Here is a 20,606-nt window from a genome sequence, read left to right as displayed (position 1 = left end):
CCGAAGTCTGCTACCTGCAATCCCAACCACTGGGGCTGGATTCTCTGTTTGGGAGACTAAGTCCCTGCGGCGGCATGAAAAGTGGTGCAAAAGGGCCACCTGCTCCAGGGCGGGGAGCAAGCAGCCAGGCAGCATAGAGCTACATGGCGGATGCAGCCTGTGGACCTGGTCCGCAAATATATCCCCCCCCTTTGCCTGGCTCGCGCGCCCGGGACCCCCCTTAGTGCCTCCAGCCCACAATGCCGCCCCTGCCCGCGGATTGGCTCTCCCCCGATTGTGGTGGTGCTGGACTGTGTCCCACGCCATCGGGAACTTGGCTGGCCGGATATGGCGTGTGGCATACTCCATTTAGGGGGCAGAGCATCGCCAAGGCACCGCCGCTTCCGATTCTATTGTGATCGGGGATTCTCCGCACTCTCGCCGAAAGCAATTTCAACGTCAGGGGTCGGAGAATCCAGTGCCTGGTTTTCTTCTTTGGCATGTCCTCCACAGGTAGTGTACCATAGATTCATTGTCATTGAGGATTTGTTACCGTTTTGAAGTAATACCATCCGAACAAATTTTTTCTAGAAATGCTCCGTTACTAAAATAAACAACACATATCCAAGGTGTGCCTCCCTTACTTTTCGCAGCATTACTTGAGCAAATAATTGTACATTTTGAAGTTTGTACTTCCTGAAAATGTTTGGTTTGTTCTCCCCCTTTTGTGTTTTTTCTGTTTTCCATCATTTTGCCAGGCGTTTATACATTGGAAGCTTTGCTTTTAAAATCATGTTCAAGATAAGCCAAACATTTAATCTACATAGACCTAAAAGGATTGTAGGGTCTCCTGGCCTGCCCATTGAAATGTATCCCTATGCCAGGAAATGGAGGACATGCTTAACATACAAGCAATTGAGAATTGCACTGACTGGCGCAGGGGCACATCTCAAAAAGGCAGGTTGCCCTAATTGGGAGGCCTTGCCTTGCTGAGCTTCTTAAACCATTTGTGCCATTAAGATAAACCTTTGCACATTAGAGAGGTATTTGGATAGGTGTTTGTGTTGGACAAAGCATCCAAGCACAAAGCAATCTTTTATAAAGTGATTAACATTATTTATGAACATCTGTCATTGATTGGAGACTCAGATATGTGACAAGGTCTAACACTGGGCAGAATTTTATGTCACCCCACTGGCGGGTGCAGGGATGGGGGTGTATGGCCCAGAAGATTCCCTGGAGGGGTTCCTGCCCGCCCTGACCTCTCCGCAATTTTATGGTGGGATGGGTGAATCCTAGGTCGGCCTGCCTGTCCCTGAGCCAATTGAGACCCTGAAGTAGCTAAATAATGACCACTTCAGGAATGTTTCCCACCCAGTCTGGCAGGAGGGGTTCACAGGCCAGTGGAGGGAAGCCTGAAAAGTGACCCTGCTCAAGCTCGGGCGGGAAGGGGAATAGGGGGGGGGGGCACCTTCTTTTGACATTGGACGCTGCCCCACAAAGCCTGAAGCCTGTGGGTGATTTCCCCCTCCCCACACAAACCTTGGCCTCATGACCAACACTCCCTCCACTCTCTGTCCACCCCTCAAGCCTCACCTCCTCACCTGGGACCCCATGGTCATGGCCATATTTGACTTAGACTGTAGGGATTGCTTACAGTTCAGGTACTGTCTACTGCAACATCTGGTGTTCTGATTCAAGTTGATGTTATAAATGAACGGGGAGATCCCAGAATGGACCTCTGGCTACTTTTTTTCATAAAACATGGAGGAACAGAATCACGGGAATGCCAATTAGCCTTTAACAGCAGAAAAAATTATTAAACGTTAAAAACGTTGATTATGATACAATAGTCCTTCACGCCCCTTTATCTTCACAAATGTACACAGGTTCCACAATTTATTTCATATTCTCACAAGGCACACAGTGTCTGCAATCCAACAGGGTAACTATGGTCAGATAACACCCTACTCTGAAACCTACTTAATCAATCTTCTGTGGATTTCTCCTCAAATATTGAGGAGTCACAATCATTGTCACATCCAGTGTCTCTACACTTGCTCACATAAAGTTACATTTTAAAATCTTCTTTCTAACAATGCTTTACCTCAGCTGTTTTAACAAGGATCCGCCTCCCGGTTTTCCTCCTCTCCTTTCAGGATTCCTTTGTCTTTGTCACCGGCCATAGTAAAACATCACAAATCTTAGGATCATTTTATATATATTTGGCTTCTCACTAGCCAATTTCCTCTCTGCAAGTACCCTGTTCCAATTTCAATTTCCTCTGTTCCTTTAACTTCAGTGTTCCTGGAACCTTCTCTTCATTTCTCTAGTTTCCTTATCTAGCTGTTCTTTAGATTTTGGGCACTTGACGCTTACTCCAATGTGTGGCTTTTCTTACAAAGCTGTAAGAGACGTTCCCTCTCTTACTGCTAAGCCCCTTCTACCCTGGCTTCCAGTTAAAACTAAACTCAAACAGGGCTTTTCCCTAAAAGTGGTTCCTGGTTGCCAAATAACATCGCATTCTTTCCCCCAAACTCAGGTTAACTTTACAGGTCGTAAACTCTCTCAGCACAAAGAAACACTGTTTGAACTGAAAACAAATACATGCAAACACCTTTTCTAACATGAATATAACTAGAGTGTATCCTCTCCGACACAAAAACACTAAACTAAATCCACTTATATCTAATATTTAACAATACAAATAGAGATCACTTAAACATACCATAATTTCTTGACACTGGCACTGCTAGGATTAGAAAGCTGTTAGCCAATTAGATTAGCCGACTGTTCCTTGAGGTGAGAGGCACATCTCCATGCAATTAACGCTTGTTGAAGTGCTTGTGGGGCAGTCGATATACACGGTGGTGCATTTGTCACTGGGGCTTCAGATGGCAGTTAAGGAAACCCTGTCATCCTAAAAATCTCGGCCACCTTTAATCTTTCATGGGATGTGGGTGTCACTGTTAAGGCCAGCATTTGTTGCCCATTCCTCATTGTCCTTGAGATAAGTGGCTTGCTCGGCCATTTGCGAGAGCATTAAGAGTCAAACATATTGAGCAATCCTGGATTAAAAAGAACATTTTCCATTGATCAATTCTAACACTAACCATTGGGAAGATGACCCAATCTTACACTCTCCATTTGGATACTTGGTGAGATGGCCGGATCTAATACTGCTTCATGTTGTTTTATCCAGTTATTGTTTTCATATGTGTTGTCACATTTTGTATGTTTGTGTTGTAGGAAATGAAGAAACCTGTTGTCTTGTTGCATTAATTCTTGTTTTGATTTGCATGTTTGCATTTGCCTTTGTCTAATACCATCACACGCATCTTTAATGCTTCCTGCTGTTTGGTCGTGGCCTTTATGAACTGAATCCAGGACCTCCAGGTGAGCACCTCAATATGAAGACAACTTGAGTTTTAGTTATTAAAGAAAATTCCTTTCCCCATATTAGTTGTTTGTACTTGTAGCTGTATCACAGGAATGTGCAACGTGTGATGTCCTGGTAATTCTAACTCTTCTCTTGATCATGTGATCCAACGTTGTACACAGTATCCTTTGCATTGACAAGCGCTTTGCATAGAATTTCCTCTTCAGCGATATTGGGAAGTGGCAAACTTAGATGATATCTTTTTTTAATTCATTCCAATTTCTTATCTGCATCTGAAGTGCTATAACCAATAAGGCTACAGACTAGGTGCTGGAAAGTGGGATTAAAATTAGCGGCTAGTTTTCTTTTCTCTTATTTTGGTCGGCACAGACACAGTGGGCTGAATGGCCTCTTTCTGCAAAGCACCTTTTCTATTGTTCTTCCCTCGTAACTCGCTCCCAAAATTTTTGCTGAACTGACATTGTTTAATATTCATTGCACTAAGCTTGGACTTTGCTGAAGGTAGACGGAATTGTACAGAAAACTCCCCATTCATGGTGTCAGGCAGTAAGTTAATTCTGCACAAACTGTCATGTTCCAGATGTGAAAGAGGGTTGGGGATTTAATGCAAGAGCTTCTTATCGCCCCCACCCCCAGCTACGACGGACAAATGTTAAAGGAGGGAGCGTCATTACTGAGCAACCATGACTTACACTTGTGCATTTTTCTATTTATCTGATGTGCTCTATAGACACAAGATAATACACAAGGCAAAAGTTCCCAATTGTATTCAGAGAACAGTCACTGACCTCATTTATCCATCTTATCAAGGCCAGGATGGGCTCATTCAATTCTATAAAATTAACTCACTTTTTTCAGACTCCGCCTGCATCTCTGTTACTGTCCCAATCTCGATGATCACAAAGCTTTGCTCTCTGTTCTAGCGCCACTGATCTCAGTGCTATGGGAGCCTAGAAGGGTTTAAAAATCTGCTTTGGGCCCAGTCTAATGCAGCCTGCGCCGACTGAGATCGTACGAAAGGTGATAGGTTAGGCATTCCATATGTGTGCCAGAAGCATGCAGAATGGGCAGGATATTATGTCAGTCAAAATTCAACGCTGATTTGGCAACCCACCTGTCATTTTGGACCTTTTAGAGATGTAGGCTGGCTTTCAGAAATGTCGGCTAGTTTAACTCAGGCACATCTTGGTGCCCTGCTGCGCTTGCAGTCACTCAGCTGCATGCTTAGCTAGGTTTGCATGCTGCAGTCAACAAGATGAGCAGATGGCATGGAATTTGCATGTTGCCTGCGTCACCTTGATCGGGTATGGGGGTTGATCAAATCGCAATCCCAGTGCCCGCAAACCATCCAAAATGAACTTTTAGCTCAGGGTCTCGCAGTGTTTCTGGCTTGTTCTAGTGCTTTCTCTGTTACTCTGATTTTCCGTCCCTTTCAGTCATGTACTTTTACTCCAAATATCAGTGAGTGCACACAAGATTTGGTGCTGACGCTTCATAGATTCCTGCATAGCTTCTCAGAGCATTGTGCAAATTCCCTAAAGCTTTGAATAGCGGATTAGCGTACCATTCAAATGTTACCTGAATAACTTGATCAATGTAGTTAGCAAAATAGAGGACAGAAAAAAATCCAGGCTTTGTCTGCACTTGAAACATGAGAAGAAGGAATGAGTGAGAAATATAATTCATTGAATAAATATCGCCTCTTGTAAAGGTTAGGACCACCAGCAATTTGGATAACTACAGCTCCTCTTTAAGCAGACAATATATTTAATCAAATACAAGTTTCTAAAATGCTCTGTCGAACAGCAGAATGTATGACAATAATATAACTGTTCATTAAACTATAATTTAATTCTTTATAATATGTCCAATAAATTTGCATTGAAATTACAGGTCCACGTGGGCCAGCAGGACCTCCAGGTTTAAGAGGACCACCTTGCGATTTTATCTCAGTTGGACCACCGGGAGATCAAGGTCCACCAGGTTTTGATGGTCCACCAGGTATGAGACCTTTTACCAAGTCAGTATCCACAGAGAAGCCCAAGTTAAAGCATTTGTATTCATTTCACCAGGTTTTTGTGTGGGATTTGATTCCACCGTGAATCAAACAACTAAAGCCTCGAGAAGGATGGGGGCATTTTTAACGCAAACCGCCTGCCAGGAAAATGATGTATTTGGGTGCAATGCATGCTTTACATCTGGCCTGATTTTACTCTTAGCTTAAGCCAGTGGAGGATAATATTGGTCAGAGTGTAAAAGTTTAATTAGATCCTGTGGGTTTCCTGTATGATGAGTTTGGTTGCAACTGAGTTGTGTCGGTAGACTGAGTAGTCTATATTAATTACTCTTGTTACAAAGGCATATAATTGTTTACTACATCTTATGCTTTAGAATCGCAACTGGGGAGCAGTTATTTTTCTATGCGTCATCCTAGCTTTGACTGGAATTCTGGACAGATTACCTTGATTATGTGTCTTCACGTGTCACTGCCACAGTTGAACCATTGCCTTATTGCAGAAATGTACTATTCTCACCCAGAACTCCACACTCGTATCTTCATACAGACTATGTGGCCTGTAAATTCTTCAGGAGGAAGGATGAATATGATCTTGTAGGTCATGTACATCCTTATTACGTGGTTCCTGAATCTTATTTCTTCTTATCCCTCCCCCTCCCATTACATTTGCAAATAAGGCAATCCCCAATCGGAATCTCCAACCTGGCAATTGGAACTTCTTATTAGGGGTGGGGACAAAATGACCCAGGGAATCTCCTTGGATGCCGATGGCAGGGGCCAGCTTTCTCATTTTATAAACCTTTCTGTAACATATTAATCACTATTCATAGTGACTTGATGACATCAAAGAGAACAGCAACGACTTGTATTTGTACAGCACCTCTAACATAGTGAAATGTTCTGAGTGCATCGAACAAAAGCTGACACCAAGCTGCATACAGGGATATTTGGGCAGTGGTCAATGAGGAAGGTTTTGAAGAGAGTCTTAAAGGAGCAGTAGATAAGTGGAATGATTTAGTGAGGGGATTCCAGAGCTTTGCCTGCCTCATTACTGGGTTGGCAGTAATAGCGGGTCTGGTCCATGGGATGGAAGAAGATGATAATCCGCACTGCGTTGAGCTCTCGTGCATCACACTGTTTGACAATGTCTGACTCCTGCCCATGATAGCACTCTCCACCATCCACCTGGGTGATCCCTGCATGTTAGCTGGTCATGTCATCACATGGTCCCATCGAACCCTTGGGGTTGGCAGAGGTGGAGACGGTTGAGGGGAGGCGGGGGGATGGGGTGGAGAGGGATGGGAATGGGGCACTGGAGCAGTGAGTGCTGCCTGAACTGGGGTCCCTGGCCCAGACTCACCCCCAATGTCTGCCCATCTCCCCCTCCCCACCCCTAGCACCGCTTCTGCAGCCAGCCCAACCCATCCCTTACACCCTTCTGGCCGAGCATAGAGGCTAGTTGAAATGTGAACAGTGTTTCTTGTGAAATGGTGAACATATAAATGCAGGTTTGTGCCCTAGCCCCTAATGCTATATTGTGCCCTGCACCCGTGCCAACTTAACTGGTGTCTACCTTTCTGGCCTCACAGGTCCTAATGCTCCTAATGCTTGGTAGTACATCAGGAGTGGAGGCCGCCTGCTGCGATTCCCGCCCTGTGACTTGGGATCCTCTGACGGCGGTCTTCTGGGGCAACCAGGCCTGGATGGGCCTGACTGCTGCTCGGGTGCTCGGGTGGCGTGGTGCTGCCCTGTTCTTCCCACTGCCTTGTGATGCTCCAGCACCTCCTCCTTCCTTAGGGTGCCGGATACCTTCCCAGGCTACTCCATAGAATGGAGCTGTGAGCGGAGCTTACCCCTGAGGCTCCCCCGCCATCTGGCACTGCCAGTCCTGAAGGCCCACTCATGTCCGACCAGGGTCTCGATGCTCATGGCCATCAAGCCCAGGAGCGGACTACTTCCCTTTGGGACTGCGCCACATCACGCTGTGACTGCTGCCGTCCAGATGCGTTTTGGGCGTTTCCATCGATAGTGGAGATGCACTCGCAGAGCCAGGGACTGTAACACGGGGTGTCAGCAACCATCCAATGCTTCCCTCTGAGCCTGTGCCATTTAAGCCCGGGCAATGCCATCAAAGCTCTCAGCCATGACCTGTTGTGACTGGGCCCTGTTCTGGATCACTGCTGCAATATCCGGGTGATCCTGGCACATGGTTGCCTGTGACAGGGCAGCCTGCCCTGGGCCTCAGCCACCACCCGCACAGAGTGCCCCAATTCTTGGACATCTTGATCCATGGCTGATACCTTTGCCTCCAAGGCAACCACCGTGGACGCCACCCGTGCGGTTTTGCCCTGCGTGGCACGCACGGTCGGCACCACCTCCTGCTCCTGTAGGCGGTTGGACTCCTCCAACTGCACCTGCAGGTGCTGGATGGTTGCTGACAGCCCGTGATGCAGTCCCTGGCTTGCGACTGGATCTCCATTATCGATGGGACCGCCCTTTGCAGAAGCCTGAAACCACTCTGGACGACAGCTGGTCCCTGGGGTAAGCCCACCCTCTGACCGTCCACCCCCCCCTCAGGGCTTCCTACCTCCACCTGCTGTACCACAATACGTGTGTGGTGCACATCAGATAGTACCCCAGGAGCCACTTCACTAAAGTGCACAACTGAGGTGAGTGTCTCCGGGATGGTGGAGGGTGTTAGAGACAGCTGTATTGGGAAGCGTCATCACCGGGCTGGTGCTCCGGGGTGTCTCAGACTGCGGGTCAAAGGCTCCCATCGCAGTCCCTGTCCTCTTCCTCACTGCTATCCACTTGGGGTTGGGTTGTGTTTGGGTTGGAGGACACCAGAGGGGCTCGTCTCATCACCAGCAGATCCTGCAAGATACAAGACATGACGAATGATTGGATCACGGGTTGGAGTGGTGGGTGGTGATGGAGGGGCGGGGTGAGGGTGGATTTGGTAGAGGGGGGTGTGAAGGTGGTGGTGGAGGGGGGTGTGGTGGAGGGGATGTGAGGGTTTGGTGGTGGTGAAGGTGGGTGTTGGGGTGTTGCGGTGGCGTGGTGGTGCTGGTGGAGGAGGGTGTGGGGATGATGGTGGTGGAGGGGAGCTGTGGGGGTGCTGGTTGGGATGGCGACACGCATGCCATGAGAAACCAGCTCAGTGGCCTCTCACTTGCTTGCCCAATGCAGACTCCGGCCCAGAGACTGCCCCCTCTTTCCGGGCCCACAAACCAGGTCCTGTGCCCTCTATTCTGCTGCGGTGAGGGCCGCAGATCCAGGGTCCCCCTCTGTTCTTTTTCCTCTCCTGGCGGCTGTGGGCTGCTTTCTCCTGGGGGGTGGGGAGGTGGAAAATGCACAGTGTTAGACAGTTGGACACGTGCAGCACCGGGGTGGGTTTCGTGGCTAGGACCCGGACATGCCGACCGGTATGAGTGCTGGAAGGTGGTGCCGGGTGGGTGTTCGGGTGTGTGGGATGGGGGTTGGTGCCAGGAGCACAGTGCTGCCTGTTCACCCTGGCCATCCTGAGGATGTCATGCAGTTTTTTCCAACACTGCTGTCCGGTCCTGTCAGTGTGGTCCATGGTGCTCACCACCTCTGCCACCTGTGCCCAGGCCCAGTGCCCAGCATGGGTGGCAACCCTCTTTCCACCCCGGGGTACAGGGTAGCCCACCTTTCCTCCACAGTATCTAGCAGGGTCTCGAGTTCAGCATCCATGAACAGGAGTGCCGCTCTTCAAGCTGCCATTTGTTTTGCCTGGGATGAGTGTGTGTGGGCGTGGAGTGTTTATATACGGCTGCAGCTTGTCAGCCTCTTGAGTGTCAATCCTGACCCTGGCAAATCCAACAACGTTTTCATTGGATTTGATTATATTCCACATGGCACCAGTGCTAGCCCATTAATGGGTGAAGAATTTCTCCAGAAGCAACGCCAATTGTGTTGCTGTAAAAGTCCACTGATTCTGTCTCTGTGGTGATTGTACATCTGTGTAGGTGCAATACAACTGAGCAAGCACTAGAGGGAGCACGGGAGAGATATAAATACACACGAACAGGAAGTCAGGACACACTTCACAGGAACGGGAACTGGTAGCAAGACACAGTAGCAGCACAGATGCAACTTTAAGTTAAGCACTGCAGAGAGAACAAACTCGCAATAAAGCATCTACTTCAACTTTAAGACTACGAGCTTTATTAAGACACAAGGAACAACACAGTCCCGGCATTTCTGAAACAAAGAATCCCACCATTCGTCTCTGAAATACAGAATCCTGCCCATTGTCCTTTTTGGAATTCTAGTGGGAGAGAAGGAACAGGGTAGAAGAAGTAAGATTGATGCACCATGTGATCAGAATGTGTTCTACAAGATTTTATTCATCCTTTCTCCTAAAGAATTTACAGGCCACTCAGATAAGTAGCCACAATCATCTTCCCAGTTTTTCCCATGGGCGTGAATGTGTGACCACTCTAAATTTTAATAACCACATCACACATGGCTAGTGAAGCACTTAACCACAATGCCGTATGGATTACTTGTGCAGCTAATAATTTTAGAGGATCAGCCATGTGTTGGTACCCCGCAAAACCCAAAGAAGATAAGGATAAGTGCCAGGTCTGGTGCTTTACCCGTCTTCTTCAGATCGTGGCACTCTTTCCAGCACTAATCTCTAGTTCTGAGGCTATGAGAGCTGGAATTCTTTCCCTCCACATTACACGAGACACGCTTTCCTGAAGTTCCTCCCATGGGGACCCAGTAGTTTTCTCTCCTTTGTCAAGTTATATGATGAACATCAGCCTTGGTAAAATTGGCTGCGCTTTCTGCCTCCCTGCCATACCCCGCTCAGCTTTTTGCATTTCTGACCATTCCTCAATTTGAAGAGATTCTTAAAGAGCGCCTCAGAATGTCACATGAACCACCCGTTACATTGGCCTGACAGTCTTTATCTGTTTGATGCTCTCCCAGCTGCTTTTAGCTTGCTGCCAAAGATCCTTAGACCTGAAAAGACTCTTTTAATGGCTGCAATCGCCAATTACAATCCTGCTGTCCCCAGTGCAAGGTAGCCTTATGTTACGCAGAAGTTACAGTTGGCATCGGAAGTGGATATTTTTTAGGATTGACCTCCCACAATTTCACCCCATTCCACTCCCAATTTAAGATGAGGTTGGTCCTAGAGGGATGAGAACATTGGGAATCCTTGCTCAGAACTGCAGCATCAGAGAAAATGGATTTATATTTGCTTACGTCTCATTTTGTCTCTGTCAGTGAGTGTGAACCATGCGCTTCATGTTGCTTTATAAAAATACTGGTACTGAAATTCACAGTAACAGAGCAATGAGATGTGGAGTGAGACACATGTTTCCTTATCTCAGTGCCCATAGAGATCTGCATTACAGCACAATTACAACCGTGTCATATTATATGATGGATCCCACCTAATGGTGTTACATGGATTTAATATAGTTTACATTGCCTTCATTTTTAGATTATCTTTTAGGCTCAGTCACCTTGTCTTCTTTTGCAGGTCCTCATGGTTTTCCTGGTGACCCAGGGATTCCCTCCACACCACTTCAAGGGGATCCGGGAGATCCAGGAGTATCAGGTAGAACTGGCGCTCAAGGTCCACCAGGAGAGCGGGGCGGATGCGGCTTAAATGGTCCTCCAGGGCCACCAGGTCGAAAAGGTATTTTCAAAGTACAGCTTTAATTGGACTTTTCAGTTATACATTGGTATTGCCGTGTGCCAGAAGAATACCCTAAGGCTAAAAGCATCAATGCTGCCCCACTAAATTTGAAATAGTTGCAGAAACAGAGGGCGGTATTCTCCGCTCCCGGGACTAAGTGCCTGCGCTGTCATGAACGCCGTCGCATTTCACGACGGCGTGAACAGGGCCCGGGCACGACCTATTCTGGCCCCCACAGGGGTCAGCACGGCGCTGGAGTGGTTCACGCCACTCCAGCCTCCTTACGCGGCGCCCATTTGGCGGCGCACCAACCCGCGCATGCGCAGTTGGGGCAGCTCAATCCTGCGCATGCGCAGTTGGGCCGCGCCATCCTGCGCATGCGTAGGGAACTTCTTACCCGCGCCGGCCCCTCACCAACATGGCGCCGGTGTTCTGGGGCCGGCCGCGGAAGGAGGTAGGCCCGGGGGCGAGAGGCCAGCCCGCCGATCGGTGGGCCCCGATCGCGGGCCAGACCTCATCGGAGGCCCCCCCAGTGAAGGATCCCTCCTCCCCCCCCCACCTCCACACCAGCATTCCCGCACAGTTCCCTCCGGAAGCGACCAGGGGTGGACGGCGCCGGCGGGAACCCGTCGTGTCGGAGCGGCCGCTCGGCCCATCTGGGCCGGAGAATCGGCGCTCGCCGTTTGCTGCGATTCTCCGAGCGGCCTGGCGCGATTCACGCGGCGTTCGTTTCGGGGGTTGGGAGAATCGCGTGCAGGTATCGGGGCGGCGTGCCCCGGCGATTCTCCCACCCTGCGTGTGTGGGGGGGGGGGGGGGGGGGGGGAAGAATACCGCCCAGAAACTTTGTGGAGGTTGATTGAAATTTTAATAAGATTTTATTCATTTTACTTTTCCTTTTATTCCCACATACTTACTACATAAAAAATCATTTGGCACATAATATCTGTATGATCCCCAGCTCCCTGCACTCTCTTCCCTTTGTCCAATATCTTCCTAATTTTTAAGTATCTCTCCACATATCCCTTAGAATATTTAATGTTTGCTGCCTCAAGTACTCCCAATGGCAGGCCATTACATACTTCCAAGAACCTGCTGCATAAAATATTTTCTTCTCGCCTCTCCTCTCACACTCTTGGTAACAATTTAAAAGTGATGCTCCCTTTGCCATTAACCATCCAACCAGAGTCTTTCTCAATCCAGGCTATCAAAATTTTTCATAATATAAAATAAAAATCTCAATTAGATTTTGCCTTAACCCTCGCCCCAATGGTAATAGTCCTATTAACTGGAGTCTTTTCCTATAACTACACTTTGCTAATGTTTATATCATCCTGGACTGTACACTGTCGTTGTATGTCCTTTCTATAATTAGCTGGTCAAAACTGCACTACACTCAATACTTCAGCCAAACCAATGATTTAAGCAAATTCATCATTCTTTTTTTAATCTTGTACTCTATGCTACTATTCATGGAACCTAAAATATGGTCTGATTTGCTTGCAGTCAAGGGATTTGACTGTGCATTTGAATCCCTGATTTCTTCTGTTCATTCACATCCTTCAGCATCTTTAAGTGAATACTCTCATTTTTTGCTTTCTCTTCCAAAGTGTCATATCTCACATATACACAATGTATATGTAACTGGGAATTCCACAACAGCCCATATTTCCTGAAGTCTTTTATACTTTTTCACTGGTCGGCGAACCTAATTCTGTGTCATCAGAATATTTTGAGATTGCATTCTCTATGCCAATAGTCCAAATAAGCTATATACACTGAGAACAAACGTGGAATTGTTGTCCTGATGCCTCTGTTACAATTTGAGCAGCATCTGTCTACACTGACTCTTCTTCTCCAAACCATTTTCTGCAATTGATTCCACTTTTCCTTTTGTACTATAAAGCTGAATTTTTCTTACAAGTCCGAGACCACTTACTTAATGGAGTCGAACAATCTGTGTACACTAAACATTGCATTTCCCTTATCGATCCATTTAGTTGTTCTTCAAAACTCTCCTGAGAATTTGTCAATATATACCCTTAATAAATCAATGCTGGCTGGTCCATGGTTGACCCATTCACTTCTGAATGTCACTAATTTTTTTCTCTAATAATAGATTCTGAATTTGCCTTCAACTGAACTTAGATTAGTCTACAGTTCACCAATTTATTCTTCTCTTGCTTCTTGAACAGAGATGTTACTTCCACCAAAACATTTTGCATATATGTGCATGAATACAAATTTGTGATCAATGCCTTTATTTCCTCTTTTACTTCATTCAACAACGAAGGAACAGTGTTACGGCCCCCTCGGATAGTGCGCGGTCAATTTCTGCCCCACTTAACGTGGAGTCACAACACAATTAAAATTAACAAATAATTCTTAGAAAAACACCCTTTGGCCAATAATTGCAGTCGCCAGGTTTGTAAATTTAAACACAATTAATTTGTATTAATAACAAAAACTATAATTAAATATTCAGCAAATACAACTGGTTATCTATTTTCTAATTCCTAACCCCTCCTATTTCCTATCTTATGTACATCGTTGCTTTTGCCATCATTTGTAAAAAGAAATTAACTAATATCTCCACCATACTTTATACAATTGAATTCCATCTTTCTTCCATTCTTTAATTAATATTTTCTTTTTAAATGTGTCCCTGTATACATTGAGGTTGAATGACAGCGAACATATTGCACTGTATGCACATCATGAGAGCTCCCTGCACTACTGCACATCTGTGTTTTAAGTCACTGAACTAAACCCCAACTAACATTACACACTCACCAGACTTGAACTCTGCTCACTCCCTTCACACCAATATTAATGATTGAAAGGAAATCCTTCCCAGCTGCACTTGAAGTCCAAATACTCCTAAACACTGAATTGCACACTCCTCCAACCTTGCACACTCTGCCAGCCTCGCATAGATCAAACACGGGGTTTTTAGATCAAAATTGTTGCACTTTCTTTCTTATTTCCAAATCCGGGCTACAATTATAATTCTCTGATCTTGCTTATTGTTAAGGTGAAATGGGTGACCAGGGCTTCACGGGATTTCCTGGACTTGATGGACCAATGGGCTTTCCGGGTGACCGAGGTGAACGTGGTTGTGCTGGCTCACCAGGGCCTAAAGGTCAGTTACCTTGTAATAACCTTCTGAACGTAGGTAGTGATGCAAACCTATTTGAATAATGTAACAGTAAAAGCATCACACTCCTCCAATATCACAGTCAATATTTATCTGAGAATATTATGAAGTCACATGTTAAATGCATATGTATAGCTGGACATTTCCAATACTATACATGGAATATTGAGCATATAATATCTGTTTACAGGACTGGTCTCGTATTCTACATATTCAATCTATCATTTTCACTTTGTTGTATTTGACATTTGCATAAGAAATGTTGCAGAAACTAAATTCCTGTTCAATAATATCAGAAGGACTCATTTGAAACCAGCATAGTTTGTAGGTGCAGTAAAGTATGTGTGCCTCAGAGTAGAAGAATGTTGACTGCTTTTCAGCATGTCTCACTTCATTGGTAGACAATCTCCATTATAGGTTGGCTCAAACTGGGTGTGCGGTGTCTCCACACACAGAGAGAGGGAAAGTCAAAGTACTTCTGATTGTTTTCAGGGCTGCAGTGGTAGTTTAGTGACAGATGACTTCATCTTCTTAGCCAGACATAGCACATGGTTCTCAGAAGGATCTGACTTATAACTGTTCTAAAAAGAGAATGTCACACCCCAAGATAACAATGCCCAATAAAGTAAATAGTTTACTGCCACTTAAAGAAAGCTACTAAACTCAACAAGATAATTACTACACACTGTATCACATTGGTAATCAGCAAATAATGCATTTTTTTGTCAAATATATTCCTTTATTTTAGAATGACATGATTTCATTATCCCTCATAACTTTTCCTCTCCTAAGGTGGCCATTCCTTGTCCTGTTTCTGTCACCTTCGCTTCTGAAATGCATCACCATCAATAATTTGTCAAATTCACACTCACCAAGTTTTAATTTCAAGTTTGTCTTTGGCTACTGTTGTAAATTGAATACTCTGAAATATGATTCTCATCTGACTTGGAATTTTCCATTGTTTTTAATTCTTTCCAATTTCCATATCTCAAGAGACACAATAGTCAGCCTGAATTTACATTGTGAAATTTGTCCATCTGGCCTTAGTTTTGTCAGATCTTCCAAATAACACCTAACTCTGGTGGGTTGACCATGGTTGTATTGTATTGCGACATGTAAATGCCACACTGGCACAGTTGGGTTGCTCTTTGAGGATGGACATTGGAGAATTTTCCTCATCATTGGCTTTCATACTGAACATCATTTCTTCCTCTGTCCCATACTCACAATGTGTAGAATAGCATGCGTTTTCCCTCACTTAAGTCCCACTGCTTCTGCCCCTTTTGTGCCCTGCAATCTAAATCTGGTGTTTCCAACCTAACCTTGTGTTTTTTTGTATTATTCCTTCACGAGACCAGGGCACCGATGGCCGTGCGGACATTTAATGCCCATCCATAACTGCCCTTGAGAAGCCATGATGGGGCGATGCCGGCTTTGGACTGGGGTGAGCACAGTAAGAAGTCTTGCAACACCAGGTTGAAGTCCAACAGGTTTATTTGGAATCACTAGCGTTCGGAGCACTGCTCCTTCCTCAGGTGAGTCACCCGATGAAGGTGCTAAGCTCCGAAAACTAGTGATTCCAAAGAAACCTGTTGGACTTTAACCTGGTGTTGTAAGACTTTTCACTGTGCCCTTGAGAAGGTGCTGATGAGCCACTGCCTTGAGCTGCTGCAGTCCATATATTGTAGCTATATCCACAGTGCTGTTAGGGAGAGGACTCTGGGATTTTGACCCAGCGACAGTGAGGGAACAATGATATATTTCCAAGTCAGGAAGGTGTGTGACTTTGAGGAGAACTTCTATGTGTTGGCATTTCCATGCATCAGCTGCCCTGTTCTTGGTGGTAGTGGCCATGGGTTTAGAAGGTACTGCCTCAGGAGCCTTAGTTAGTTGCTGCCGAGTATCTTGTAGATGGCACACACTACCGCCACTGTGCATTTGTGGTGGAGGAAGTATGCTTATTACGATGGATGGAGGGCCAATCAAGTGGGCTACTTTGTCCTGGATGTTGAGTTTCTTGAGTGTTGTAGGAGCTGCACTCACCCAGGCAAGTGGAGCGTATTCCATCATTTATGTGGAAGCTTCTGACGGATGATTTGCATTTTGATATGGTCGTCTGATTATTTGCATTAATTCTTTCTTTGTTTTGATTTTCATGCTGCGCTCCCTCTTGCTGCTGAATCTATGACTCTTCAGGCGATCCAGGTGAGCTATGATAAGTGACTATACAAAAATAACTTAAATAACTACCTTCAACAATGTCAAACATTAAAGGCACCCTTCACAGGAGTGCTTGGCACAGAGTCACATAAGCAGATATTAGGTCACACCAAATGGGGAGATTTTAAACAGTATCGTATAGGGGAAAAAGAGCTAAGGAAGCAGAGAGGTTCAGGGACAGAATTCCAAACCTCAGTTTGCTGAAGATATGACCGCCAATGGTAGGGCAATTAAAATTGGGAATCTGCAAAAGTCCAGAATCAGAGGAGTGGCAGAGACTTTAGATAGTTGCAGGGCTGGTGGAAGTTACAGTGATAAGGAGGAGTGAGAGTGTTGAGGGATTTGAGTGTGGAGAGACTTGAGTGTGGAGGGATTTGAGAATGAGGTTAAGAATCTTTAAATGGAGTTGTTGCGAAAGCGAGAGCCAGTGTAGGTCAGTGGGCAGAGGTTTAATGAGCAAATGGGATTTGCGACAAGTTAGGATTAAGACAGCAGAGGTTTACTTGAACTCAAGTTTATGGAGCTTGGAAAATTGGAGGCTGTACAAGAGAGCATTGGAATGATCAAATCTAGTTGTAACAAGGATATGGTTGAGATATTCAGCAGCTGATGAGTTGAGATGGGACAGATGTTATGGATGGAGAAGAAGGGGGTTTGGTGAAGGAGTGGATGCATGGTCATCAGCCTATCTCAGGTCAAATACAATGCATGGTTGTGAAAAGTCTACTCCATGCTCAGATAATGACCAAAGAGAAGCGGTACAGGATGTCAGATGTGAGATGGAGTGATGGTGGCTAGGGAGCAGAGTTTGTGGTGGGGACCGGCGAGAATGGTAACCTCATAATCAAGTGATAAAGTAGCTTTGTGCTGACTGATGGTGTGATTCTTTGCTTTGTGCTGGTTAATTTCTGGGGCAGTTTTAATTATTCTTCAGGAGTCCAAAGCGAGTTTGAAATCAAGAGATCACTGATGACTTCTTTGAGTGCAGCTCAGGGATTTTCCGAGGTGCAGAATCTGTCATCATAAATTGCTTTCTGCAGATTTGGAGGCTGCACGAGACTCGGTCCGTAGAACATTAACCTCACTCCCTGGGCGGGAAACCCATGGGATCAGGAGCAATGCTGCTTTCATATCTGCTCAATTTTCCTCCACATTGACTTCAGTGGAAAACACAATTGGGCAGGGGTAAAACCAGCGACCCACCCAATTTTGTGGCATTCTTGACAAATGCAGTCAATCAAAATTGCTCCCAATTTTGTATCTTTTAAATGTAAATAGGTTGTATGAAAAAGTACCAGTTTTTCTGACTTTCTCATTTTTTAAATGTTTGAAACCAAAGCTGCTGGGCCTTCCTGCTCTGTCTGGCCCTCAGAACATATTCTTAAAGGCACTAGTGACAATTTACTATTGAATTGGAAGTTCTAATTGTTTGGACTCCTCCAGCCATTTCTGAAAACTCTTAGACATTACTATTACAAATAAAGTTTTGGTACGCACTGAAGTTGTCTCTTGACATTTTGAATCAGAATATTGTTAATTAATGACTTGTTTATTGATTGTGTCGTAGGCCCACCTGGTACAGTTATCCTGGGCAATGGAATTGATATACGTCTTTATAAAGGAGATCCGGGGCCACCAGGACACTCCGGTCGTACAGGATCACCAGGAAAAATGGGATTTTCTGGGTCACGTGGCCTTCCAGGTATTGCCTGCTTTTGACATATAGACTCTGCATGAGGTTCATAGGTTGGGTAAGACCCTCAATGAGATGGTGATGGTATTAATCTTGCTTTAGGGCAGCTGTATCCAAGGGATTATGCAACAGAAGATGTAATATGCAATACCATGTAAGCATGTGGTCGTTTTCTGAATGGTAGCAGGCAGATAACCCAGGGCTAACGAAAAGATTCTGAGGAAAATTCAAGCAAAACCAATGAAAGCAGGAACAGTCAGAATTTGTAACAAAGCAGAATAGATATAAGCAAATATGGATAAAGATAGAAAGCTCATTATAATGACTAATGTTTTCTTTCATTTGAAAAAATCCAGCTTTTAGGTTTAGTTTGTGCTTTCTGAAGAAAGAAAATCACAAAATATGTTCATGGCACCATGTACTTGATAACTTTAATCACTTTATTACTAGGAACATAGCTTTAGGGATTGGGTGTTATACATTTTCTTTGTTTTCATATAAAAACTGCATATTCAGCAGCTGGGAGTAACGGAAAGAAAAATAAGACTCACACTTGGGCCGGATATTCCACGCAACCTGCTGTGTGTTTCGGAGCGGCAGAGATAGCTTGTCATTAGCTGCTGGCGGGATCTTCTGGCCCCGCCATTATCGACGGGATTTCCCGTTGAATGCATCTCTTGCCACTGGGAAAGCTGTGACCGGGGATGTGCCATCGGCTGGAGCGGAAGACCCCGCCGGCACGAATGGCCAGATAATTCCGGCCACAGTGTCTGATAGTACTGCTTTTGAAGTGTGGTCACAGCTGTAATGTCAGACATGTCGCGGCCAGTTCTGGCACAGCAAGATCCTAAAAACAGTGATGCGATAATGCGGTTACAGATAGAAGTTGAGGGTTCAATATTGCGTCGATAGCCAGTGCCTCAATACTGTACTGAAGTGTCAGCTAGATATTGGGAAGAAGTCTCTGGACAGGAGGTGCAGTAAACCGGATAATATAAGCTGCAGGGGGATTTGAAAACACAACCATTTGGCTGCCATGGTGTGACACACTGAACCACGGCCCTCACCTGGGGCAGGATTCTCCGTCACTCTACGGCAGTGGTATTCCCCGGTCCCGCTGCAGTGATGAAAGATTTGGCTGAGCGTCAGTTTCTCCATCCTCACTAGAAGCGATACTAGGGCAGACTCCCAATGGAGAATCCCGGCTCGAGGCTAAATTACCTCTTCTTTCTTTCCTCGTTGTTGACATATCCAACTCCAGGAAATAGTTGAGATTGGGTTTAAGGCAATTTGTTGGCAGAGGGCGGCGGTTTACTCTGCTGCTAATCAATGCCATACCTGATCTGGGTGTCAATATTTCAGCAAGCGCATTCTTCAGCAATTACATTGTTAAACTAATTGTGTTGTTAAAGGCAGGTAATGATTATCGACTCAACCTCCAAATGTATACAGCTGGAACAATTGGTGTGGGGAACCATAAGGAGTTTGAATCTCATCTGTGCTATATGTAGAATAAACACACTGAAAGTAAAAGACACTGGGCGGGACTCTCCCATCCTGCGGCAGAGTGTCGGCGTCGCGTTTTACGACAGTGTGAACAGGCCACTCCCACGATTAATTCTGGCCCCTATAGGGGGCCAGCATGCCGCTGGAGCTGTTCGCGCTGCTCTAGCTGCAGATCCTGGTGTGAACTGTGCACCGCGGGATCCGCGCATGTGCAGTTGCGCCGGCGCCAACGAGGACATGCGCAGTGGCTCCGGCGCCAACGCGCACATCTGCAGTGGCCTCCTTCAACGCGCCAGCCCCGATGCAACATGGCGCAGGACTAAAGGGGCCGGCACATAGGAAAGAAGGCCCTCAGCCACAGAGTGGCGTGCAGAGAATTGCGCGCCGACTTCGGGACGGCGTGGCGTGATTCGCGTGGCCCGCTGGCGATTCTCCAACCAGGCGAGGGGTCGGAGAATCCCGCACAAGCTTTTTTCCTCCATCATATACTGTTATTGAATTTAACACTGGGAGCACTTAAAACTGACTGGCTGCGAAGAGAAAAAGATATTTATTTTCCTCACCACTGCCATTACACAAAACCGAGATTATAATAATAATAATAATTGCTTATTGTCACAAGTAGACTTCAATGAAGTTACTGTGAATAGCCCCATAGTCGCCACATTCCGGCACCTGTTCGGGGAGGCCGGTACGGGAATTGAACCCGCGCTGCTGGCATTGTTCTGCATTACAAGCCAGCTGTCTTAGCCCACTGTGCTAAACCAGCCCCTATCATTTAAAAATTAAATAAAATTAATCTTTGAAAGTGGTAGGCACACAAAGTAATTTTTTTCTCAGAATGCGGGATTTTCTGCAATCGCCAACAGCAGATATTGTGACGACAGGACGGGAAAATTTGGAATGTGGCCAAAAGTCAGCTTGCCACCAGCATAAAAATAGTTTCACATTTTTCACTT

The 20,606-nt window shown here is 45.8% G+C and overlaps 1 protein-coding gene across 2 annotated transcripts in view; it reads left to right on the top strand.

The window, feature by feature from the left end:
• Positions 1–20,606, top strand: part of LOC119975939 (collagen alpha-4(IV) chain-like) — a 244,340-nt gene that overhangs the window by 193,316 nt on the left and 30,418 nt on the right. For both annotated transcript variants that reach the window (XR_005462836.1, XM_038815903.1), the window contains exons 40-45: positions 3,367–3,375; positions 5,273–5,380; positions 10,915–11,073; positions 14,106–14,213; positions 16,425–16,433; positions 18,016–18,150. Coding sequence is in view for 1 of the 2 variants with exons in the window: in XM_038815903.1 (XP_038671831.1) it covers positions 3,367–3,375; positions 5,273–5,380; positions 10,915–11,073; positions 14,106–14,213; positions 16,425–16,433; positions 18,016–18,150 (528 nt within the window). In the remaining variant the exon portion in view is untranslated. The remainder of the gene's footprint in view (positions 1–3,366; positions 3,376–5,272; positions 5,381–10,914; positions 11,074–14,105; positions 14,214–16,424; positions 16,434–18,015; positions 18,151–20,606) is intronic.

This window comes from Scyliorhinus canicula, chromosome 13, assembly GCF_902713615.1.
Source record: "Scyliorhinus canicula chromosome 13, sScyCan1.1, whole genome shotgun sequence".
Classification (NCBI taxonomy): domain Eukaryota; kingdom Metazoa; phylum Chordata; class Chondrichthyes; order Carcharhiniformes; family Scyliorhinidae; genus Scyliorhinus; species Scyliorhinus canicula.
The sequence above is the reverse complement of the archived record's forward strand: the minus strand, read 5'-3'. Positions and strand labels throughout refer to the sequence as shown.